Source organism: Thermobia domestica, chromosome 7 (assembly GCF_964235325.1).
Source record: "Thermobia domestica chromosome 7, izTheDome1.hap1.1, whole genome shotgun sequence".
NCBI classification, from domain to species: domain Eukaryota; kingdom Metazoa; phylum Arthropoda; class Insecta; order Zygentoma; family Lepismatidae; genus Thermobia; species Thermobia domestica.
This window is the reverse complement of record NC_137460.1, coordinates 150,098,964-150,126,433: the sequence shown is the minus strand read 5'-3', so window position 1 is coordinate 150,126,433 and position 27,470 is coordinate 150,098,964. Positions and strand designations below refer to the sequence as shown.

The following is a 27,470-nucleotide window of genomic DNA, read 5'->3' as shown; positions in this document are numbered from 1 at the left end:
TCAGCCTCTAATCGGGGTTACTTTGCACCGGTCTAAAATAACCCCTTAGATAGGAAATTATTACTACTGGAACCTCCTGCATTCTAAATTTAGGCAAATTTCCTATTTAAGTAAATGTCTGAATGGATTTCTTGTTGGAAAATAAATTACAAACGGTGGCGGATCCAGAAAATAGTTTGATAGGGGCTTCGCTCAGAAAAGCTTTTTTTTCTTTTAGAAATCACTAGACTTTAGGAGAAGGGTGCTTATACACACAGGAATGACTAACATTAGATTTTTTAAAAGAAGAAATCATGCAATTTGGGTGGGCTTCAGCCTAAAAGCCCCAAACCCCGTACATATTCCACTGATTACGTTTGGGATGATATTCTTGGACATAAAGAGCAACCAAGGCAAATCGGTTCACGGGATTTTTTTTTCTGAGTTGGCATTTCTGTGGGGCATATGCTAAACTATCAGAATGATTTCCGTGCCGGTACCAGAAAATATACAATTTTCTTCACAAATATCGATAATTTATACTAAGTACTGATATTGGTACCATCATTCTATCATTATTTGTAGGGTGCATGCAGTTTTGTGTAGTAAAGACTGAAGGGAAAACATTGCACAGAAACATTATGTTCGTATGTTGAACATATTTTTTTTTTTTTTTTTTTTTTTTTTTGTATGCTGTCCAAAGTATCCCTACTTATGGGATCACCTTGCACCAAAGTTTAAACTTCAATAACTGTGGGCATACTGAATGTTTACTAATGCACTCATACGAATGTTTTCCTTATATATCTAGCTATTACATGTTTAAGATACAGTGTTCTACATCATTACGTTTGTAAGTTACATGAAATTTTCTTTAAAATTCCTTAAATCTTGTCCAAGTAGTTTTATCGTTTTCGACTTCGCTTAAATAACCCTCTTATTTTTTATGGTATACACAGCAACACCTGGTTCAGCACGCGTAATTTTGTAAACAATAAAAATTTGTAACGGTTGTATCCGTTTGCATTATATGTATGTAATAGAGACTAGTAAATACAATGTAACCATCAAAGTACATTATTACTCCAAATATCAATCACTGACTCTTAGAATTAAGTTTATAGTATATATAAGTATTTGCTGCTTTTTAGTTCATTTTATGTGATCCAGAGGAAATATATTTTTTGTGTGGAATCTAATATGAAATTCTGCCTTTTGTCTTTGTATGTCAAATTTTGGCCTTATATCTAATATATCTTATTACAATGTTGATCATTTCATTATTCTGAAAATTCCTGATAATATATAAGATGTGTCCAAAAGTATCGAAATCAGGTATCGGTGAAAAGTGGTATCAGTACACTCCTAAATAATAATAATAATAATAATAATAATAATAATAATAATAATAATAATAATAATAATAATAATAATAATAATAATAATAATAATAATAATAAAGAAAATCGATTACCAAACAGTTCGTTTCATTCTCAATATATAGCACGATTTAAGGATAGTTCTAGGAAACTAATAATAATAATAAACCATGGAAACGGATACGAAGACGTTTCCTTAGATACTTTCCATTGGCTATCGTTTACTGCAGAAAAGTATTTCCGTTGTCTTGATGAACAAATTTCTTGACAGTTTTCCATCACAAACTACGTTCATACAATCTATTTCATTCGCTCCTGTAATTAATATTTTTCGTTAGTAGACTTGGATATCTTTAATGTCTATGAAAGAACACTACAAAATTACATCATTTGCTGATACTCCGAAAAACTTCTAGCTTAGGAATGAATGGTAATTAAGACCAACTGTAATAGTGTACCATGCCTGGAACTTCCAAGATTCAAGATATTTTTGCTGTTTCATAAATTATAAGTAAAATTTGTTATTGCAAATACGAGCCCTAACTCTCACCTACTACTAACAGAATGCTTTTATTATATACATATATCGGGTGTTGCAAAATAAGTGTTACAACTCTTGGGAGGTGACACCTGCCACTGAGACAAGAAAAAAAGTTCTGTTGAACTTTCGGCTATCGGACATAGTTTCGGATCTACAACGTGTCGAAAGCGTGGGAAAATGACTTTCGGACGCCAATAGTTCGCAAACTACCCAACGTAAAGAGGGCGGGTAAAAAATTCACTGAAGAAGATATATCTGCTGTATCAAATGTTTCAAAATCCTACGATGCACGCGCAAGGGATTCCCCAAAGGAACGTAGGGAGTTCCGGATAATCTGCCAACTGAAAATTGGTATAAATGGATATGAATTGATAGGGTTTCTACTCGGTAACAATAATTCGTTTGTATTAAGTCGATATCTAGAACAAATACAAAATGGCGGACACCTTCATGCCCGTTGTGTGTGGTTGCATAATCGCCAGGTACGGGTGCTGGCCAACAGTGACGTTCTGTGTATTAAGTGTAGCGAATTTGTACTCAAATGCTCTAGAAAGACATTTGGAGTGTTGGTAGAGCACAATACATAAAGCAGGGTGATTCACATGTGTGGAAACACGTAACGAAAAATGCCCAGAAATTCACTCATACTCAGTAAACGTGATTTCAAAGCGTCGGAAATGTAAGGATTAGCGTCAAGAACATGAAAGCCATTGCCAATTCACCAATAATATTCCAAAAATAAGATGCAATATAATGTGCACGGTTGCATACGAATAAGGATGCAACAACTGAGGCCAAGTTGAAATTGTGCAATTGGACTCACTAAGAAACTGGGTAAACTAAAGGAATGTCACTAGTGGGATCGCATGATCAATATTGAAATGTGGCCAATGTGTGTGTTGATATCGACATGTAGCTAATGGACAAATGCCAGCATGTCCCACTACTGGGACACCGTCCCACGTGCGAAAAATAGGAAAATAACTACTCGGATCTTGAATCTGCGGCCGTGGGCTCCCAGTAGTATTGGCAACTGCGACCACGCGAGCGAAAGCGATCGCTCTAGCCCTGAAGCTCGATGGAGCCTCACTTTCTCTGTATTCATTTCTTTGAGGAGCACCCATTTTGCTTGGCAATTGCTCTTGTACAATCTGCTGACATGCTTGTGCGTTTCATTTTGTTACTCCTCCTGCACAGTTGTAAACAATCAGAGCTTTAAGAAGTTTCTTCCTATTCTCATGTCGTTTTATTTTCCATATGTATGGTGTTCCAGCTTTAGTGTTACATGTTCCAAATTGGTTCATTTTCGTCTTTGTGTTGGCATGTTCACTGTGTGTAAGATACGAATTTCTAAAGGTATTTTCCTATATTTAGAGTACATAAGACATGATACGTGATACAAATTTGTTATTTTCACGCTCTATCAGAACTTGAACCATGAATTAAGTAATTTCTTTTCATGTGTCAACTGTGGGACAATGTCCCAAACAAGGAGGAACATTGATACAATCATGTTCTAGTTACGTTCTACCAAAAAGTGGACCAAATGTAATAGCAGAATGTACAACGTTATTTTCCTAGTTTTCGCACGTGAGACGGTGTCCCAGCGGTAGTGGGACATGTTGACATTTGACCATTAGCTACATGTTGATATCAACACACACATTGGCCACATTTCAATATCGATCATGCAATCCCACTAATGACATTCATTTAGTTTACCCAGTTCCTTTGTGAGTCCCCTTGCATAATTTCAACTTGGCCTCAGTTGTTGCATCCTTATTCGTATGCAACCGTGCATATCATATTGTATCTGATTGATGGAATATTATTGGTGAATTGGCAATGGCTTTCATGTTCTTGATGCTATTCTTTACATTTCCGATGCTTTCAAATCACGTTTACTTAGTATGAGTGCATTTTTTCTGGGCATTTTTCGTTACGTGTTTCCACACATGTGAATCACCCTGCTTCATATATTGTGCTCTACCGACACTCCAGATGTCTTTCTAGAGCATTTGAGTACACATTCGCCACTCTCAATACTCAGAACGTGACTGTTGGCCAGCATCCGTACCTGGCGATTATGCAACCACACACAACGGACATGAAGGTATTCGCCATTTTGTATTTGTTCTAGATATCGACTTAATACAAACGAATTATTGTTACCTGGTAGAAGCCCTACCAATTCATATCTATTTAGACCAATTTTCATATGGCAGATTAACCGGGACTCCCTACGTTCCTTTGGGGAATCCCTTGTGCGTGCATCATAGGATTGTGAAACATGCAAAATTCAATACAGCAAGTATGACTTCTTCAGTGAATTTTTTACCCGCCCTCTTTACGTTGGATAGTTTCCAAACTATTGGCGTCCGAAAGTCATTTTCCCACGCTTTCGGCACGTTGTAGATCCGAAACTATGTCCGATAGCCGAAAGTTCAACAGAACTTTTTTTCTTGTCTCAGTGGCAGGAGTCACCTCCCAAGAGCTGTAACACTTATTTTGCAATACCCAATATATATATACACTGACTGTGATAAGGAAATTATTCTGTGTATTGCATGCAAAACAAGACTTATTTTCAATAAATATTACCACGTTGAAGTGATTAAAAGATCACTGCCATTCGCATAATCTGATATTAATTGGCACTTATTCAAGATTTTATTCAACTCAATATTCAGTTACTGAAACGGAGTATTTGAATCACTTCGCTCATTAAATCTGAAATCAAATAACTATATTTATCAATTGAATTAATTATGAAGAAGTTAATTTGCTTTTCGTATCTAAAATGCTGTTAAAAATTATCTTATACTGAAGTGTAGTAAAATATTTAGTTAATGTTCCGTGACTATGCTCTATAGGCTAAACAAGATGGATTGGCAGAATGAAGAAACTGGGAGGAAATAGTACTACGTAAAACCCAGAGACACAATGCTATTCACCATAAATTCATGACCTGGAATTGAACAAAGGGCTTCCGAATCAATGAGTTTCCCGTTTACCATGCCGATATGTTAACCACTACGCTACCTAATCATACATTTTATAACTTTTGAAGTCGATTCTCAACCACTCAGACCATACGGACTGCTTATACCATAACTCCTGTTGTGTTTGGAAACGCAGTGTCTGAATTAAAAAACACTTCCGACAGTTGAATTTATATGGCAAGTGGAGGAAATAACTTTCATATCACACCAAATCTTCATAAGTCGAATTCCTTGTTACGCAAAGAGTGAAAGAATGCAGAACTGGACCAGAATTCGAACACGGCACAATACGGTCTTCGGTTTATTGTGCCAATGCGTTAACCACTACGCTATCCAGTCCACTCCCTGAACAAACATAGTTAATGCAACGGTAAGCCGAAGACGCGCGTTTGAATCTCGCTCCAGCCGTATATTTTTCCACTCTTTTTACATTAAATGAATTTGTTCCTAACGAGGATTTAGTGTTATATGAAATCGGTTATTTCTTCCACTACACACACACACAATTACACATACATAGTTATCATCATGTAACTACCAATAAAATACGAGCCAGAAAACAAAACAGATGCATTGAACATTTCACCGACTGTAAAAAGCAGCCTATTATACATCCAGCTGTAACGAAACAAACTTTCATGAGGACTTAAAGCAGGCATAGCTATTAAAAAAAAAAAAAAAAAAAAAAAAAAAAAAAAAAAAAAAAAAAAAAAAAAAAGTCAAAGAAAGAAAAATGGACGAACAATTACCACGAGAAAACAAATCCTGAAAACTTAACTCTTAAAAACACACGATTCCCAAATACATAACTTGAACAAGTACTTTCGTTAAGAAAGAAATATTCCCCGCCCTAAAGCTTGAGAATTGAACGAACATACAAAAATGGAAATGGAAAACTTTCCTTTCTTAAAATAAATAAAAGCTTAAGTGGACACTGAGAGCCTTCAGGGCAGACATCCACATGAACTACAACAATAATTTATATTATGCTGTACATTTGGTAACGACATATCCTTGTACACAAACAAGTATGCAATAATTGGATTAAGAACGTTGATGAAATAACAGAAGACTAATAATTGCAATCCAAGAGCAGTCAATAGCAAGTAAATAACGAAACAGCAGATTAAAGAAAATATACATTTACATGCAAAGTACTGACTGCTTCTGAATATACTTATAGTCACGTACCTAAAATAATAAACTAAACCAATTGCAACAACCAACCAGCGACAGAAACTGAAGATCATGTTCTATTTCTGCATCAAGTGCAGCAACACCTGTATTTATAAAATGGCATAAACAGCCAGTGGACCGCTCATAACACACTGATGAATTAAAAAGAATATCACATGTCTCAAGCTCTGATGAGAATGGAAATTCTGTTTCCTTACAGAAAATTCCTTCCCCATTAAAATAAGACCCAACTAATAGAAAATGTCTTATCGTCAGGTCAGGGACCTCACGAATCGCCTCAAATAGTAGAGATCCATAAAAAAATTAGATCAGCAGAAAGAAAAACCTTCCACGCTGAAATAATAACAATAGTTTTATATTCCTTTCCTTTATAACGCCCCGATAGTATAAGATGTCGGTCTAAAATTTAACGTGAAACTCGAACCACATGAACTCCTAACAATCGAACACAGATCTTTCCAGAACACGGGGATGCTAATAGTCACACGACTTATAAATTAATAATTGGCAAATTATTTTAGGAGCTTCGATGCACCTGATCTACCGAATATAATCAGCTGAAATGAGTATCTTTACGAGTGAAGTAACGAATGGTTTACTGGGACCCGGTGGCGCCTTAATGTTGGAACTTAATTCGCACCAAGGGCTTTATAGTGGAAAAATACTGTGTGAATAGATCCTCTTGTTTTCTCCCACTTTCTTCGTTCATTATCATCACGTCTCCGTTAGCCTCGAAGCATAATCGTGGAACGTTAACGACCGAACAAACAAAAAAGCTTATCTGATCCAAATGAAATGATATTTTGCAAACATTATATATACATATCGCAGATCATCTACAGGCAATAACTGTTTTACAATCGCTCCACATTTGGCTACGACCACTCAATCCTTATCTGATTAAGCAATTGATTCCATTTAACATAGTGTTACCTTATGAAGACTAAGTTTTGCTACAAGAATGTAAAGCGAAAATTCTATTAAGCGACTAATGCTTAACGGCCGTTTAGAGGTATAATCGCTTAATAGAGGTTCGTATCTTTAATTTTTTAATGGAGTATAGTTGCTAAGGATACAAAACACGAAATGTACAGCAATGTGAATGTGAGTAAAGTACTCCTTTTCGAAGAAAAGGTTTGAATTAACACTTCGACATTTATTCCCTATCAAATACAGTAATCGCTGTTTTTCACCACTTGGAACTAAGTTAACTGATTACAAACGAGGAATCAATTGTATGCTAGATCAGTTTGATACATTTTCCTGTTATATTATCTACTCCTGTGAAACTATAAGCATGTGAAATAGGTCATTGATGAATTAACAAAATATTGGCTACTTACCAATGAATCCTTCCTTGGAAAGCCTAAATATTTTTCATACGTTACGGAACACCACGCTGGTTCCTTCTTCAGTGGCAAGGTAACAAGGATAAACGCGGATAGGAGATAAAAGATGTAAAACAAGGAATACATACTCTAAAAAATAAATGTAACGTGAAGAATGGATCCTGAAATTTCACGAACAGAGCAAAGCACAAAAAGAGTGAACTCAATCGAAGGAAGCACGGTGTCTATGTTGTCACTATTGCCAGTTTCAAAATACGAGTATGCATCAAAAGCAGGTAACCAAATTCTATCAATATTACCAGTATCCAGATTTAAAGCAGGTTTATATTTATGTATAAAGAATGATTCTTTAATCTGCCGTTGTTGCTGAGCCTATTACATTAACCTGTTTTATATTATGTGTGTGTGTTGTTTTAAATAAAGCGCCAATCCCGACATGCCCTCTTCTTGTGCCTTTTTTGATTGTCTAAAATGTTCTTTAATTCGGGTGCTAATATTGCGTTTTGTTAGACCTATATATGAGGGATCACATTCTCATTGAGCGCGGTAAATGCCTGACTTATTTAGTAGATCAACAAAATAACTTCTAAATCCGGTGAGATATTTTGTAGACTTTTCGGGGGGATACTAGAAGCAGATACGTTCTGCTTTGCAAGAATACGTTGAAATTTGTCGATAATTGTGGAAAGTAAGGAATTCCTATCCAAGTTTTTGCTTCTTTGAGAAAAACTGTTTTAGGGGCTTGCACTGATCTACGTATTTGATTAAACCACTTTTGTAAAGTACGCAACTTGTAACCGTTTTTTATTTATATATTTTTTTATTTTTTGTTCCATTTTGTATAAAAACTGTATTTCGTCATTAGGATAATTTGCATGATCACAAATTAATAATGCCCTGCGAAAGAAATTCTTCCAAATATTGGCCTTGTACAGTGGCGGATAAGCTGACTGCTGATGTATGTAAGTAGTGCCTGCATTAAGTTTTCGATATACTTTTGTTATAAATTTATTGTGTGATCGGGTAATTAGTAAGTCTAAAATTGGAAAACAGTTAGATTCACGTTCGAGGATGAAATTCAGCCCAGGATGCTGAGTGTTGAATTGTTCAAACATTGATAGAATTTGATTATTTACCTTTGATGCATATTTTGAATCTGGCGATAGTGACGTGACATAGACACCGCTCTTCCTTCGATTGAGTTCACTCTTTTTGCGCTTTGCTCTGTTCGTGAAATTTCAGGATCCATTCTTTACGTTCCATTTATTTTTTAGAATATGTATTCCTTGTTTTACACCTTTTATTTTCTATCCGCTTTTATCCTTGTTACCTTGCCACTGAAGAAGTTCCTTTACGATAACGTGTCGACAGCCAGCCCACATTTCAATGACAACGTTGCATTTTTCTTTAACACTGGGCGCATAAAGAGTGTTCAGCCCAAACGTCTCGTCCGATTTGAAAAATTCCTTTACTTTAGATTGAAAACATCATATTTGAAAACATCATCTCTTATATTTTGATGTAACTCTGATAATAACAGAGTTATCCTATGTCAGAGGACTTTTGAAACACCTTGTATATATAAACGGGTCGAATTGAGATTTTTTAAAAGTCGGTTAAAAAGATATATGTATCTCAGTTCAGGTCAGAGACGCCACACATACTGTCTACATTAAGGTATTCAAGATGCAATAGCTCAACTAATTTCAGAGTTCAGAACGTAACCACAAATCATGAAAATGAAATGAAATCTTGAAGTTTTACGTCCCTCGGTTATGCCGGTTAGGCTAAAGGAGACGGTGATGATGAGAAATGAATAAAATGGTGGAATGAAGGAAGTGGGAGGAAATAGAAGAACCACGAGAAAATCCACACACACGGTGTTTGTCCACCACAAAGTTCACTTGGCGCAAGCTGGGATCGAACCAAGAACCCCAAACACCAGAGGGAACGCTCTACTAATGAACCACCGCGGCCCCACAAAATCATGGCACAACGCACCTTGATATAACTTAATTCATCTGTAACCTATTAGTTTATATTGTTTTGTTGATCATCTCTACACCCCATATAACCTTATTACTTCGAACTTGCCTTCATTATCGAGAACGACTACGTTGTTTCCCTAACATTAAAGAATTTTCAATAATTTCCCCAACATTAAAGAACTTTTCAGTAACTTCGCTGACAAACATCGAATTCTCTGACGTATCTGTGGGAACCTTGATAAGCATCCTATACCCACTTTTAACCACATGAATTCTAATCAGTGCGAATTACGCAAGTCAGGTGAGTAGTAATTCGTTTACAGGTAGAAATAAGATTTATAATGGTATAGTCCATACCAATTTAACCAGGGGAATTACCTTTATAATATCAGATGTTACTGAATTTAAAAGATGTGAAAATTCAGGACAGAGAAAGAAAAACGTCAATTTTTGTTTTGTCTCAAGAAATTCCTGGCTCGAGATATAGACCTCAGACGCCATTCTCACGTGCGATTTTTTTGCAAACTATTAAAATGTTCTATCTCTGGAACGGTTAAAGATACTTTGTCGCTTTTTGTTTTACTTGAAAGATAATAATTTACTGATCCAAATAATGTCCTCCGAAACATGTGTTCAAGTTTTACTACTGGAGCTATCTGATTTCTTTTTTTCTTTAAATTTTTTAACATGCCCATCTCGAAAACTTATTTTTTACTGTCAATCAGTATACCACACAGTACTACATATCCTAAAAAGGATAACTTCAATTTTTGAGTTATCAGGTTTTATAAACAATGATCATGTTTTAATTTTCGTAGCTAATGTCTTGACTGCATATTCCTTTTTTTATTGATTTTGTAAAAAAAAAAAAAAAAAAAATCAACTCCCGAGCCAATGTGCTCCATATGATGATATAAAAAGGATAAATTGCCTATAAAAACTATATATAAACAATAAACAAAGTTGAAACTGGAGAAATGTTTTTATTCCTGTGGAACAATTTGGAACCATCCATATTATTCCAGAATGTAACAAGAACCTTCTAAAACATTTTGGAACCATTCAGATTATTCTATAATGTTGCAGAATCTAGAACAATCTGTAACTATCCATATTATTCCAGAACATGACAGAATCTTCTAGAACCATCCAGATAATTCCGTGTGTTTGTCTTAGCATATAAAAGAAAGGACACATATATTCACAGTTTAGTTGTCAACAGGCAAATAAAGAGAATAATTCATCCAATTTGTGTTCCAACAGTACCTGTAAGCTTTTGTGAGGAAGTTGCTGATTGACCGTTATAGGGTATTTGTAGAAAGAGCTGAATTTGACATGTTTTCTGATTGGAGCCACAGGAGAGTAAAATGTGCTATTTGCATATCTATACAAAAGTGATATATAAGACTAGCAAAAAACATATAGACTAAGAGATAAAACACATTTTATTTACCCCTGTTTACCATAAATTTAGATATGTGCTTAAGATTACTCATAACCTACTGCCTTCAGAACAGCTTTTCTTAACGTTGTTGAGTGGTGGGGGTCAGAACAATGACGTCATCAACATGGCTGCCGCCGGAATTCATAGCATAATTTTTAACTGAGGATAACATTCCACTCAATGAAGGTAGAAACTTCGTTCGTGTATCAAATTCAAGGTAATAAACGTGTCTAAAATTTGATGTCCTTGCCGTTTACATGACCGCCATCTTTAAATATGGGGCATGATTTGCTCAAAATTGTTTCACTCGCGTTATTGTAAATATTTATTGGCAAATAACTATGAAACCATTATAGATATGAAACAAACGTGATGGAGCAGAATTTGAGCTTCCCAACGATACCTATTTCATTACTGTCTTAAAAATTGAATGAGCAATTCTATTTTATGTATCATATGATGATGTGTTCTTGACCTCTAATATTATGCAAAGCGAAATGCGTAGACCACTTTTATTTATCTCAAGTTTACCATAAACTTTGTTAAGTTCTTAAGATTTCACATAGTCTCTAGTCTTGCGAAAGGTTTCTCTCAAGAGTGGTGAGTGGTGGGGATACAAGTAATGATGTCTGTCATCACTATAGCTGCCGCGCCAACGTGTGATAATTTACTGAAACAAATATAATCCTACAACGGTCGTAGAGAGTCGTTCTTTTTTACTAAATGCTCGTACTGAAGTAGCTTTTGTTCTGTGTTACACTAATATATTTTGCAGTTCCAATAGTTTTCCTGATATTTAGCCTGAAAGTTGCATTTTAAGATTTTTTGTAACATAATGAATGTTCTAAGTCCAGCAACTTTTGAATTGTTAAGGGAATAAAATTTATGAAAACATCGAAGTTTCTAATATTGTGGAGCATTTGATAATGTCGTGAAGCATAGGATTAAGAGATATTTGTGAAAGTTATAAATAATTTTCTGTTTTAGGCCCGCGTCTTCAAAAGCTGATGAGTGATGATGTAGCACGAATTTGTGTGATTTTGTCTTTCAACTTGAACTTTTTCTCGTAACTTCCCAGTCTTTGTTTCTAATGAAAAATTATTTTTAATAAGACACTTTTGGAGATTTCAGAAATTGAAACAATGGGAGTTCGCTGAAAGAACATGAACTGGTCTTCATGGGAAAACTCCTCAATTTTGCATGCAATATATAGACTTTTTATAAGTATTTTAATTGAGCTTACAGAACGAACGATTTGAACGTGTACATAGATGCTATACAAAGAATAACTCCAACATTTTTTGCCTGCAGTAGACCTAACTATGGTCGCTACGTGACAGCTTACCTCCTACATTTGTTAAATATTGATTCAGTGTGGCCTGGTGCAAGATATGCCCTTCCTCAAGGTGGTCTGTCTATAAAACACTCTGAAACATCTTTTTCTCGAGTTCCAGTTGACATGACTCTCGAGCAAACAGTGAACGTTGACGTAGCATCAAGACTTACTGGTATTACTACATTTGTCAATTGTGAATCAGCCAGGGCCAGATGGATGAGAACTAGGTCAATGAGAAACAAACTAGTATCAAGTTTGTTGGAAATCAGCGGAGTATCCTGGAAACCTGACTCTAAATAGGATCTTCAACAGAGTCGGATCGAGAAATACAACAAAGATGTTGAAGGTGTAACATCTTTACTCAAGAACTCTTCAGACCCTTTCGAAGAAATGAACAGAGAAACCCTTTTTAGAAACATATTCAATGGGCAAGTTGTGGACAGTAAAGTAAGTCAAAATCTTCTAAGTGCGTGCTTCCAAAGCACAGAGGCCTTCGAAAAATTTACGACGTTATATCTTAGCAATCCAAGGAATGTTGAATTTCCAATTCCAAGAAACTTGTTATGAATTGTGCTTCTAAAACTATCTAAAAATCAGATAAGAAACTGAAGGTCGTTAAGTGCGCCCGTGATTCTTTTTGCAAGACCTCTCAGTATTGGCTTTGAACAGAGGTGTGACATGAGGGATGTTTTGACTTATCCTCTTACACCAGTTCCCCTTGTTCTTGGACAAATAGATGGCTCCATGAATAAAACATGTACATTAAAACTGGTGCATAAGTTGGAAGAGCTTCAGAGTGAAGATATAGTATCTGCTCCAGCTACTGTGGACACAATCATCTTTGATGCCATGTTTATCCTGCATACAATTCAATTCCCAGATAACTATGGAGTTCTCACTTACAACATTCTGAAATTAATATGTAGAGAAGCTAGAGAAATTCACTTAGTTTGACGTCTATGGCCCTTCAACTATCAAGGATACTGAACATAACATAGGCAATGTTGAAACGGTAGTAAGTGAAATAAACATGTCTAGACCTGAACAAAAAGACCAAAAAAGCCATTAATGGCTGTACGAAGCGTCATTCAAAACATTCTTACCAAAGTTTTTATGCAAGAAATGTAGATCTTCTAAATATTTCCTCTTGCTACATGATATAACGTTATATATTGCTGTAGAACAGACTTGTTACAAGTAGAGGAGTGAACATGGATGTGATTGAGGTGAAAGAACTTGCATGCCAACATAACTAGGAATGCAATGGATATACTCGATTGCAATGAAATGAGCTGAGCGAGCTTAAGCAACGCAATCAGTTTATTGTGACTTTTTAAAACAATCAGTATTTTTCATAACAATCGCACAATTCTTCGTCTTGACCTTTTGTTCCGGCTAAAAAAAGTTTAAAAAATCGTTAATTTGTTTTTAAATTGTGATTAAAATTGTAAATTTTTACGCTAAAAAAATAAAAGGGCTTCGCCGGAATTTTTGAAAATCACGCGCAGATTTTAATTGTTGACAAAAAAAATCACGTGAAAACTTTTCCCCCATGTTAAGTCTATAGAAGCGTTTTTCAGTGATTATTCCTCGATGGTATATTGGATTTTTGATTTCGACCTATGTTCTCACTCAGCACGACATACTCTATCAGCGTGCTAAGTTTGATTGAGATCGGCCAAACGGTCTAGGAGGAAGCGTTTTTCGGTCATTATTCCTCGATGGTACATCGGATTTTTGATTTCGACCTATGTTGTCACTCAGCACGACATACTCTATCAGCGTGCTAAGTTTGGTTGAGATCGGCCAAACGGTCTAGGAAGAGTTCGCGGACAACCAAACGGCTAACCCGAGTATAAGAGCTTCGCTCGCTCAGCTCAATAATAATAATAATAATAATAATAATAATAATAATAATAATAATAATAATAATAATAATAAAATAATATAACTTTTGCCTCCTGAAAATAACCAGATGGTAAAGTTATGGTCGATACATTTTTGGAATTCGAAGGCATTTTAGAATGCTTGTCTATCATCTGGCTATCAGAAATAATTGATCACCATTTTCTCTACATATCTATAATTTTCTTACAGGGTAGAAACACCTCCTCGGAAGAGAGAGAGAGAGAAAAAAAGAGAGAGAAAGTGGCCGAACTTGGGCTATTGAACGTGAGGACAGAATGTTTACATTCGCATTGACACCTGCTGTGAAAACGGTCCCTTCATATCTCTCGGGACGAAAACAGAAGAAAAGGGTGGGCGCGGATGCCTTACTCTCGTCAAACTTCTTGACAGGTGGACGATCTAGGAGGAAGCGTTTTTCGGTCATTATTCCTCGATGGTACATCGGATTTTTGATTTCGACCTATGTTGTCACTCAGCACGACATACTCTATCAGCGTGCTAAGTTTGGTTGAGATCGGCCAAACGGTCTAGGAGGAGTTCGCGGACAACCAAACGGCTAACCCGAGTATAAGAGCTTCGCTCGCTCAGCTCAATGAAGCAGACACGAGGATCATTGGAATATTTTTCACACGACTCGTTACAGGGAAGAAAGAATGTTTCGGTGCGAGCAAACAATTCCATTATTTTAGTGTTAATAATCTATAACCCCCCCCCCCAAAAAAAATAATAATAATAATAAATAAATAAATAAATAAAAATAAAGAATGCACAATTATGGCTTGAAAGTGGTTTATCTTTAAACAACTCTAGAAGATATATCAACGTCACAAACATAACCAGAGAAATAGGAAGCGAAATATCTGACAGCCTGCCAGGCTTTCATTCCTTCACTGGTTCAGATTTCAGACAAGGAAAAATCAAACCATTTAATATTTTCACAAAAAGCATGGCTCACCAAAGAATTTTGGCTAAATTGGAGAATCCGTCTTGTAAATGAATCATTGTGTCTGATATAGAGACATTTGTGTGTTGTATGTATGGCTGTCCTTTGTACACTCCATGTCAGAAGTGAGATACAATATTATACGAGGTTATAGAAATAATTCTTGTGGACGCTCTGTATATTTTGAAAAGACTGAAATCATTTTTCAATTTGTACTTTATTTCTGCGCCGCAAATAATTCCTTTCTTCAGTGGGAATTGCTTCCTTCCCACGCAATGGAACAAAAGAGTTTTTCATCGTTCACTCATACATATATGTAAAACGTTGTTTTGTGGTGAGAATATTTTAGTGCGTAACAAAGACTACGTTCATTTTCTGAACTATATATATGATAGACGTATTTCTCTTACTTCGATTCTCAGTGTTTCTTCCTTACTCATTAATATGCAAAGACTACATTCTATAGTTATTTGGAACTGAATTAAGTGCGTTCTTTAATCGTTTATGGAAATACCGCAGACCAGCTGCAACCCCACCAGACCGGCGACAACCGTATCGTTCAGTCAGTTTTTATTTGAAAGTTCCCATAACAAAGTTATCGCAATGTTTTGTACATCGTGGCCAGTGAACTGTAAATTAACGTCAATTCTTTTAACATTTAATTTCCATATACATACAGGTGATTTAACCTGATAGCATTTTAGAATGAACTGTTACCATTGACCAGTCGGTCAATCCAGTTCGTACCTCGAACGTCTCAACTCGAGGAGCTTACTCCTTGTCTTTAAGTAACCATTACGTTCGTTTGGTTCGAAATAGCACTATGTAAAGGGGCACACGCACAATAGCCGGTGAAGAACTTGCACAACGGCTAGCCCCTAATTAGTGAAATCTTGGGTTCGCAAATAAGTGGTAAACGGGCATACCAAGTATTTAATTAGTAGTGCAACTGTTTACGTTCATCTGCTGGAAACCATAGTCAACTTCTGCGGAATTTTTGCAGCAGCTACAAAACTACTTCGTGGGATTACCCTAGTGTTACCCCCACAGTGCTAATCACCCACGTGCATTAATGGTGTAAGAAAAGTGTTCTAGTGAAACCCCAGTTATAATCTTTCATTCATCTATATACGTGATATAAACGGCTATAATATATTAAAAATGTGAAGTGTAATTTTATTGGTGAAACAGTTAAGTGTTCAGTGTTTAGTGTTGTGAATGTTTTTTCTTCTACATTTTTAATAGTGTTTTAATAAATAAGCATAGTGTCATTTTATTCAATGTGTTTTTGTTGCATGCATGAATGATGTTTGCGTGCGCTGTGGTCTGAGCGATCATCTGAACGTCCGCGAGGGTTTCGAGACGAGACATCCGAACCTCTCGGTGCTTAATGTTCATCTCATTATTGAGACCGGAGGCCGATCCGGGAAAAGGCCTGTAATGCCTTTTTAGAAATGTTCTTTGATGTCTTAACCAGGTAAATTCAGGTCTGCTGAAAGTACTCATTGGTGGGACAGCAGGGGGGAGGGGGGGGGGTGCAGATCCGGAAAGCGGTTACAATATGTTTAAAAAGAAAACGTCTCCTGTGTTAAGAAGTAAACCGTTTTCAAAACTGAGACCTGTTGATCCTACTCTTCTTTCTCAGTCAAAAGTTGCTTTGGAACAAAACATAAAGCGGAGCAACGTCTTATCTTGGATGTGGAAACGTCCAAATGTCCGTAACCCTCTCGAAGACATTGACCCAAACTGTTATGGAAGGAACTTAGAAAACGGAAAATACCAAGTTAAATTGTATGAAGGGTCTGTCGCCTGACATTTTTCCGCCGGAAAATGATGGTACTTCTGAAAGTGAGGATGAAGTTGCTTCAACAAGCTGTGATAGTGACAGACACCGATTATAAGTAGTAAGATCGGTATTAAAAAATGCTTAAAGCGGAACCTTCTGATACCTACTGTAATATATAGCATTTTACTTAATTAGTTTTAAGTTTACTTAACAAGTAGAATAATATTACATTACAATACTTACAACAATATATTGAGATAGCTAAGTATAAAAATTGCTTATTACACAATGAACAAACTTCACATAAAAATATTTCATTTCTTTGTTACTTAATATTTGTTTATGATTATATTACAGTACAAATTCATATTAGCAAATTAAGGAGATCAATCTTCACTCATAGACCAAGAGAGAAAGAACACATTTTATTTACCCAAAGTTTCCCATAAACATTGTTATGTGCTTAAGATTATCCATAACCTACATCTTAATTGGTTCGTATGATAATGTATTGATCAAGAAGTTCTTGGTTTCGAGAAAAAGACTATAACTGCAATTACTTTGTCCATCCAAAAGCCATATTTCATTCTCCACAATATTAGGAAACTTTTTGTGCTTTCATAAATTTTATTTTCCTAACGTTTTGAAAGTTGTTGGGTTCAAAACATTCACTATGTTATAAAAAATCGTAAAATCTAAATTTCAGGCTAAATATTAGGAAAATTATTGGAGCTACGAAATATATTGGTAAAACACAAAACAAAGGCTACTTCATTACGAGCATTTCGTAAAAAAGAACAATTCTTTACGACACTTCGTTTTAGAATTATATTTGTTTAAGTAAAGTATCACACGTTGGCGCGGCAGCCATAGCGATGACGTCATCACTCAGATCCCCACCACTCACCAACCTTGAGGGAAACCTTTCGCAAGACTATAGACTATGTGAAATCTTAAGAACTTGGGATAAATATAAGTGGCCTACGCGTTTCGCTTTGCATAATATTAGAAGTCAAGAACATATCATCATATGATACATAAAATAGAATTGCTCATTCAATTTTTAAGACATAGTAATGAAATAGATATCGTGTGGAAGGGCAAATTTTGCTCCATCACGTGTTTCATATCTATAATGGTTTCATAGTTATGTGCCAATAAATATTTACAATAACGGGAGTGAAACTAAATTTTGAGTAAATCATGCGCCATATTTAAAGATGATGACCATGTAAATAAACGACAAGGACATCAAATTTTAGACACGTTTATTACCTTCAATTTGATACATGAACGAAGTTTCTACCTTTGTTGAGTGGAAAGTTTTCCCCAGTTAAAAATTGTGCCATGAATTCCGGCGGCAGCCATGTTGACGTCATTACTCTAACCCCCAGCATTCACCAAAGTTAAGAAAAGCGTTTCTGAAGACTGTAGGTTATAAGTAATCTTAAGCATATAACAAAGCTTATGGTAAACTCGGGGTAAATAAAAGTGTGCTATCTCTTGGTCTAATACTTTCTTCAGGTTGGGAATAAGAGTGCTCATTTCAAGACTTCGTTTCGAAGTCAAGATGTTTCCAATGATGATTTTCTATGTTCTAAAAGCTTTGACAGAAAATCAGCAATGACACTAACTGAACGAGAAGTCTCCCGTGGTGTTGTTGATGACGATCTTGTCTGCAGAATTATTCCCTGAATCACTCAGCTATAGAGGTTGGTGTTAAGTCTTGTTAAGAAACCATGGTCAATGAAGCCAAGTCGTAAGCTGTATGCAGAGAAAACAACGAAATTACTGGAGCTGCGTATGATTACACCAAATCGCAACAGACCGAACTTTTCAAAGTAGAAATTCTACAATCGAAAGAAACCAAAAACAAGCTTGTACAACTTGCCGGGAATTTATATCAACACCAATTCAGCTGCAAGATCAAAATTTTATGCACTACGACTTAAGAGCGTGGTTCCACATCTACCTAGAGATGCCTTTATGTGTATATTCTGGCAATTTTGCACTGAGTTGTAGCTTTAAAGAAATTACTTGAAGGCGTCACATATGACACCTTGGTTGAACGTGTGAAGTTGTTACTAGTCTGTGATGCACAACGAGAGATCAGTTTATTTTAGGAATGTGCTAACTGCCCTGGAAAGATTTGCCTTACAGACATTTGATCTGTAAAACATAGCAGAAGACTCTTCTGAGATTATATAGTAAGATGAGAAAAAAAATAAATTCATTAAGAAAACTGTTGCCATTGATACCTTCTTTGACGAACTTGAGAAACGGATAGTGAAAGCAGTAACACACCAACATTGGAAGAAATTGCAACAACTCATTCCAGAAGTGAAGGGATGTAGAGGAAGAACAACAATGTTTGGTGTTTCACTATGATTTTCGCAAGGACAGGTCTGTGATTCTGCCACAAAAACTACAAGGGTATCACTGGAATGATGACCAAGTTTCAGTTTTTACAGGATTTACGTATTTTCAAAAAGTGATGACAGAGGGCACAAATCAGCATATGCATTAGCAATACGCAAAATTCTTCAACAGCTGCAATCACAGGCAGAAATTCTAATCATTGTTCTGGTGATGACCCCAGCCACTTCAAAAATCTTCACCAGCTGCTTGGGCCAATGGATTGGGTATATAGTGTTGCTAGTCATAGGAAGGGGCCTGGCGTAGCATCACGCTACAAAACTTAATCTTTCCAGCTTAAGTAAAGCTGCATTTCAGAATGCCGAAGATTTTACAAGAGTGGTGAAATCATATACATTAACAGCCCTCATCCTGTTGCCAAAAGAGGAAGTTGAAAAATTCTCCCAGCACGAAATAAAAGAACAATCAAACAAAACTATCCGTGTGAAAGGAATTCAAAAGTCACATGTTTGGACTTACGGTGATAGACGAACTTATATTGCATTTAAGAGCAAGAAAGAAGAAATTTCAGTCACCCAACCAAGATCTCAGAAACAGCAGAAGAATATTCAGATTCACAACCCACAAAGAGGGATGTATGTAGTCTGTGTGTATGACTAGGACTAGTGGTTTGCAGAGGTTATAGCTAGGTAACATTTGTGAGTTAAATAAGATCGTCGTGAAATTTATGTTACTATATGGACCGGTTGCTCGATATAGATTTCCACCAACACCGCCGTCAGTGCTTATTTCCAATTCGTGGTTTAAAAATTGTGGGTGACCTACTTCTTATTGGTTCAACAGGAAAACATCACTCCATATCAAAATATGTAGTTGAACACATCTTTAGTTCACTGAATTGATAATTTCAATTCTAAGCAGACTACACAGAAGTAGTACGCTCTGGAACTTTCGGTTCATGTATTTTGGAAGCCTTAATAAGTTTGAAAGCTGGGTCTGTTATTTACTTTTATACATAATTAAAACGTCATGACAAATAAGACTAAATTTTAATTTTATGGGACCAATATATGAGCATGCAATAATGAAAACTGGTTTAAGTTATGGAAAAAATCTTAATTATTTATACATTCTGTTCAACTCAAGAGTGGAAGTTCTTCTTTTCAGGAAATGTAGCACTTTATCGTACTGACTAACATAAATAAATAAATAAATCAGGCTAGAGCAGCACTAGAACTTGAACACACATTTCCAAACGGAGGATATCATTTGAATCACTACCTTACTAACTTTTAAATAAAACAAAACGCAAGAAAACATGTTGAGCATTTTAATATTTTGACTAATTCGCACGCGAGAAATGACACCCTAGGTTATCTAGGGCCAGGAAATTTTTGATCAAGCGAAAAACGAAAAGAAATTAAGTACAAAGTACAGGTTTTATTTTGTCCTGAATTTTGACGTCTGTAAAATTCAATAACATATCAGACTACCAAGGTAAGATTTTTTCCTTGCCTTAATCGATCTGGACTATGCCCAATACTTGCGTGGCACTGTGTTAACAATACTCGTATATCAAGAAATGAACCGAAATATAAGTAAGTAAAATAAGATTCGAAAAGAAGAAACAATACAAACTGGGAGATCACTCAAAGAGCACGAAAGCTTGTCATGGCGGGACGCATATAATACGTAAAAGTTTGTTCTAATAAAAAGTAAACTAAATACAGGATCTTAGAGCTGAGTTTGACGGTTATTAGGGAAAAGCAACAGGAAATGTCTAAGTCAAAATGAAACATACGAGGGCCACTATTTATATTTTGAGCCTTGGGAACACTGATTGTACTTAGGCGCTATTTTTTGTTTGCATAGAAACGTTTGACATTCAAATGTTTTGTCAATAGCTTTATTTGTGTTGTTTACGTTGACTTGAAGATTGAGTGACAACAGAAAAATGGAATTAACTCGCGAAAATTTTCATGTAATGATTTATTACGATTTTCGACGTGGATTATCAAGACAACAGTGCATCGATCAACTTACTTCCACATTTGGCGATGAAGTCCCATCCTTTGCCACTGTGAGAAGCTGGTATAACGATTTTACTCGTGGCGGCCATTCGCTCACTGACGAAATTCGCGAAGATCGTCCAAAATCACTTGTCATACAAGAAAACATTGATGCTGTGCAAAACTAATACTGCAAGATCGTCATGTGACATACTGTAAGATTAAGGCAACCCTAGCCATTAGTTCCACCAGCATATATAAAATATGATTATTTAGCTGTGAGAAAGGTTTGTTCTCGTTGGGTCCCACATAATGACAAAAACTCAAAAAGAAGCTCGCGTCGATTGGTGCACACAAAATGCTCAATAAATACAATGGCGGTGCTTCAAAAGACGTAGGAGAGGCCGGGGCAATAAGAGACGAGAAAAAAAACCTTGCACTGTATTGATTTCTTAAGGAACTAGAAAAAAAAATGTATGTGATTGTACTAAAAAAATGAAATCTGCTGATGTATTAACACATTTTTCCAGTTGCTTTTTCATGCCAAAAAAAAAAAAAAAAAAAAAATTACGAAAAATTTTGTTAAAATCAGTGTCTCTTATTACTCTCTAAAGGGGTAATAAAAGACAGGGCTCTCACTGCTCATGCAATAGAATAGAAATGAGTAAGAGTTTTAAGAAACATCTTCACACAATTCTGAACAGTTTACTTTTTTCAGATCTGAAATATGTAAATATGTTCCCGAAATATCAAGATTTAAAAAATGAAATTCAATAGTTCGTTCGGAGAATTTAGTTGCCTGAGTATTAAATATCAAAAACCATTAAAACAAAGTATAGTTGAGTTTTACGTAATCTAGATACATTATGGGCAAAACTCACACTACCAAATAAAAAAGAACGCTGACAAGAAATTTTCTGGAGAATGCCGAAAATGAACTTAAAAAGTGCCTAAATTTGCAATAAAGAAAAAAAAACGCATTTGAAAAATAGTTTTAGCTAACTTAAATGGATTGAAAAAGCTATTAAATTGTAATCATACAAGAAGAGAACATTGAAAAATGTTGTAAACCTATTGTTGATCAAATTTTATGTAAAATGTAGCCTATGTAGAAAACTACATTTTCGAAAAATATGTAAGATGAATATTAAACCTTTTACGATGTAAGTCGAACGAACATATGAAATATGTACAAAAAAGTTTGGAAATGTTATGCTAGCCTATGTAAACCCCAAGTTAACATTTAAAATCCTCACAAATGTAATTTAAACTTTCGTGTAACATAATTATAGCGGGTAGGCCTTATTAATTATCTTAGGCTGGACCACTTAAATAAACATAGGGAAAATGTATAGGCCAAAAAGAACTGTTGGCATATAGGCATGAGTTTAACAAATGTTACGAACAGTCCTACAAACACCTAGGCGTACCAAAAGAAGAGGAGTTATATTTAATCTTTCTGTTTTGGTTTCAAAACTCCTTTTTTACTTTGCTATAAACACAACGAATTTTTTGGAGCTATCCTCTGGAATGGCTTATTTCCATCCAATTTGATAGGTCCATAAAACACAAATTTGGATGTCACTGTTTGCATGTCATCTAGGCAGGCCAATTGAAACCACCTAGTCCTGTTTTCAAAATTTAACCTTGCACGGTCCTTCATCTGGGAAAGCAGTAGCCCTCCCAATATACCAGTCAAGATCATAGTAGACGGCGTAATACATTTCTAAGCAAGATTCTGCTCTGGTTGGATCAATTTCTCCTGGCAAACTTTCACCAATTGATGATGAAATTAGTTGATCCAAAGCATAATCTCCACTGTCACTATCTATGCAGACTCTGACTGGATTGCCAGAGTAGGATTTTTCCTATATAGATTCTATATATAAAAAACTAGCAGGTTACACTCGTCACATGCGCTAAATAAACATATAGTTGAACTGGGGTAATAACAGACATGCCCTCAAGTGATCTGAAATTCAAGGTTTCAGCACTTTTTAAAATTTCACATCAATCTTCATAATCTTAGTCACAAAGTTACATAGCAGTCAATTCTACATTTGTAACTCACTTTTCACAATAACATTTTATTTTAAAACAGTCACTAACTTTCGTGGTAAGTTCAAAGTGAAGGTATTTTTGCATCGCGTAACAACATAAAAACTCATATTAGTTCATAAGTACAAGTGGAGTAGGAAAATAAAGGTATTGACGGTTTCATTACTTATTTTTTTATAATTTTGATTTGATATTTAGGGTATTTTTTTGGCCGTGTCTCTTATAACCCCTGTCTCACCTATATAAGATTGTAGCAGCAGTCGTCTGTATGGGCGTTTCAAGATGAACCAAATCCGACGAAAGTTGTTCGTGCTTGAAGCACATGGAAACAAATGATCGCCTGTTTTTTCGGGAAAACTGGTCATGTGGCAACTGTACCTTTAGAGGAACGTACCTTTGCACTCTTCAAAAACAAACCGCGTAACTCAATTTGTATCACTCCGCGCACGAGTATTCAGTGATAGGTGCAGGAGAAAATGCTTCGTCTGTTTCCCGCAATATTTCTGATTCTGCACGTGCATGTAATCCTTCATTGGTAACCTTCCTGCCTGCATGACCATCATCAACTATAGCGCGCGCTCTGCGTATTTGTCAGTGGTTGTAGCTGTTTTCTTGTTAAATTTAATATTTCTGTGTATGATGTCAATCCACATGTAGAAATGTGCTTTTAATTGAAACTAAAATGTTCTTAGTGTGATTCAAAAATACAATAATTGATACCTAGGTTGAACAAGTGGAATTTCTTGGGGACTATTTTCTTGTGGAAGAATAATAGTCATTTGGCTCATTGTCAGTGTTGCTCACTTCTGATTATATTTCGTTTTTTTTTAATCGTAGTCAGACTGTTTAGTCAGTTTCAGAAACCTGGGCTGCAAATGTTCATTATGTTACGCAAAAAAAAAAAAAAAAAAAAAAAAAAAAAAAAAAAAAAAAAAAAAAAGCTGAGCCCTTGTACTAAATTTCTATTTAATATATGAAATGCATTATACTTCGGATAATTGGATATAAAAAGTTGTAGGCCTATATTTTAAAGTAAGAAAGAAAGATAAAAGTTATTTCACCGATTCGAAGTAGCGCAACGTCTGATATTAATTCTGTATGTTATAATCAGGGGTAAAAGTGGATCTGAAAAGGTAGGGGGACGGTAGCAAGCGCATGACGTCACGCCGTTACCCCTGCTAATCCTAGCCCATTTTAATTTCTTAGGAACTGGGGGACGCCGTACATATTTTTCCGAGGTCGGGGATGGCGTTCTCCCGCGTTCCCCCACACTTTTACCTCTGGTTATAATTTGCATATCGATTAAAAGAAACGATCGGGTTTAACCCTTAACATAGCAAGTGGGGTCCTCTAGGGACCCCAGAGAGTGATATTTGGTGATACTGCTGCAGCTATAAGAATCAATTTATTCTCGATTTTTATGTGTTTCCGTTTGGGACATACTATCTATTACATAATTAGATCAACGATGCGTTCGTTAAAAAAAATACAAAAAATAAAAACATACTTGAAAATGTAAAAGCTCCATTGTTAAACTAGTTTTTCAGATTTACGAACACAAAAGTATAAAATTGTACGAAAAACTGAATATTGTTAAAGTAAACATAATATTTGATGTTAACAATAGTCATTTAACTTAGGTAAGCTTTTAGACATAAAAAAATAAAATAATAATAATAATAATAATAATAATAATAATTTGAGTTGTAATACTGTGTTGAGAAATTAAAATAATACTTGGGGTCGCCAGAAGACCACAGCTTGGTAAACAACGTTGACGAATTAGGTTTGATACGTTAAGGGTTAAATGAACATTTAAGAGTCGCAAGAATGATTGTCCGTTCTCAGGAGTAACAAAATATCTGAAAACATCTTCAAGGGATACTAAAATTGTAATCTATTCAATAAATAAACTCTTTCAAGCTTTTTTCTTTTCTTTCTTTTTCTTTTCTTTTCTTTTTTTTTTTTTAATGAACAATTATTTGATCTACATGTTCTCTTGCCTCTACTTGAGAGTTACGTAGTGATCCGAAACAGTCTTGAAATGGACAGGAGTAAAGAGCATATGTTTTAGTAGATCTGCTAGTCAAGCTAATAAACATAGTAAGACAACAGAGACTAGAGAACATAGTAAGATCCAATAGCTCTGATTCTAATTTTCCATGTTATCCCTTAACACTATACGCAGGCTAAATAAAATTTAGTAGTGATAGATTGAATATTTTGAACCATTAATGCGAACTCCCTGATATACAAAGGACGAGGATTTATGGTCAACCACGATTAGCCATGATTTGCAGTTACAGGGAAAATTTAAGAGATTGTTCAGCCCGGCTTCCAGGCATGGACATCCGCAGGACTTTTTCAAGGGGGTAAAATACCGATTTCAGGGGGGTACAAAAGACCGACACACAAACTCAGTCGCGAATACACAATATTTTGATACACGAGGGCACATAATACATCAAGTAAAACAACAGTTATTTACGCGCGTATGCTTTTTAACTACAGTAAATAATCTATAATACCAGATACTATTGTATTTAATATGAATATACTAAGTGTTACAACATTTAAGTAAGCAAATTGTTATGTCTTGACATGCACTTCCAAAAACATTTTAAAACCCAGGGAGCCAACATCCCCTTTGCCCCTTCCCCGCTGCGGGCAGCCATGCTTCCTAGTGTTCTGTGTCGATATTTATATGCTGCTTCAAAGATTGAGGAGAAAGAAAATGCATCTTGGTAATCTATCAGAAGTCCATGCCATTTCATTTTCAATCTCCCGCTCTTCGGTTTGTTTCTTAATTTGTTAGCTCGAGGTTTTCTATAAACTTTTTAGTCTGTTAGTTGGCAACATTTACACACTGCCGTCTGCATTGTTTACAAGGGCTGCAAAGCGAATAGAACGGTCAATTCTGAATGGTGCACAACAATTTGTTTGCCGGAGGTCTTCGGTCAAATACGGAAAACAAGCGCAGTCGGACAATTCTTCATCAAGACAATGCGAGCTCTCACATATCTCGTCTAACAACCGACTATTTGAACACAAAAAATCGAATTGATGGGTCATCCGCCGTACAGTCCTGATTTGGCACATAACGACGACTTCTTGTTCCCGAATGTCAAGAATAAATTGCGTGGACAAAGATTTTCGTTGGCGGAAGGAGCCGTTGATGCGTTCAAAAACCATACTATGGAAGCGTCTCAAGAAGATTGGAAAAAATGCTTTGACAAATGGTTCGAACGAATGCAAGTGTATTGATCATAAAGGAGAATATTTCGAAAAACAATAAATCAATTTTCAATGACAATTACTGTTTTTTTCATTGTTAGGTTCAAAATATAAATAGTGGACCACATGGAAAATGATAGCAATGATAAAAAGCCAGATTTAGCACCCAAAACTGCCTTGAGATGGGTCCGGAAACCGGCGAACAGCCTCCCGAGAAAGAACCTCAAACAACGACCAAATTCTGCTAATCAGCTGGATCTTGGTGTTACATGCAGATTGATTACTTGCTCAAACACGTTCTACACGTATTCCATAGACTATCAGTCGAGGTGGGACCGGTGAAATGGTAAAAATTTTATGACAACCACTTCTGGTTCTTTCAGTAGCCACCCTCTCCACCAGGCAGTCAGTATAAGGGAAGTCATAAACTCACCTAAACTAATTTTTAAGCACAAAGGTCACGCAATGAGAAAATTTTCTTCTTTCAGTAGCTTACCTACTGAAACGCCTAAAAATTTCCTAGCGAATCTTCTCTAACTACGAGGAGATAGGTCAGAAGTCACTGAAATTAAAAACAACGTACCAGTAATATAAAAGTAGAAAAACTCAAAATAGTTTAGCTTCGTGCTGAAATATGTGTTCTTTGCGCACTATACAGGAAGTTGTCCAATCCGAAGGGGAAAATTCTGCATCTTGAAACAGTTTCTTACACATTCCAGAGAGAGCGAGAGATTGACACAGCACAAACTATTATGATAGGTTAATCTTTCACTATGAATTACCAAATAGCGAACTTTTCAGTGGACAAAAGTAGTGTTCATGGTCAAATTCAATGAATCATGGAAGCTCGAATTAAAATTTTCAGTCCAATTGCAGTACCTGAAGAAGCACAAACAATCACAAAAATATTTTCGAACGTAGGGTTCGAAAAACATGAGTAA

At 35.7% G+C, this 27,470-nt stretch overlaps 1 protein-coding gene across 2 annotated transcripts in view; it reads right to left on the bottom strand.

Moving 5' to 3' along the window:
- The window catches only part of LOC145690486 (uncharacterized), a 59,257-nt gene that overhangs the window by 25,242 nt on the left and 6,545 nt on the right, over positions 1 to 27,470 (bottom strand). The window contains exon 1 of one of the 2 annotated variants that reach the window (XM_081765409.1): positions 23,534 to 23,682. The exons of the other annotated variant lie outside the window; for it this stretch is intronic. Coding sequence (XP_081621535.1) covers positions 23,534 to 23,660 — 127 coding nt within the window. The 5' untranslated portion in view covers positions 23,661 to 23,682. Of the gene's footprint in view, positions 1 to 23,533; positions 23,683 to 27,470 lie in introns of those variants that run through there. 2 annotated transcript variants of the gene reach the window in all.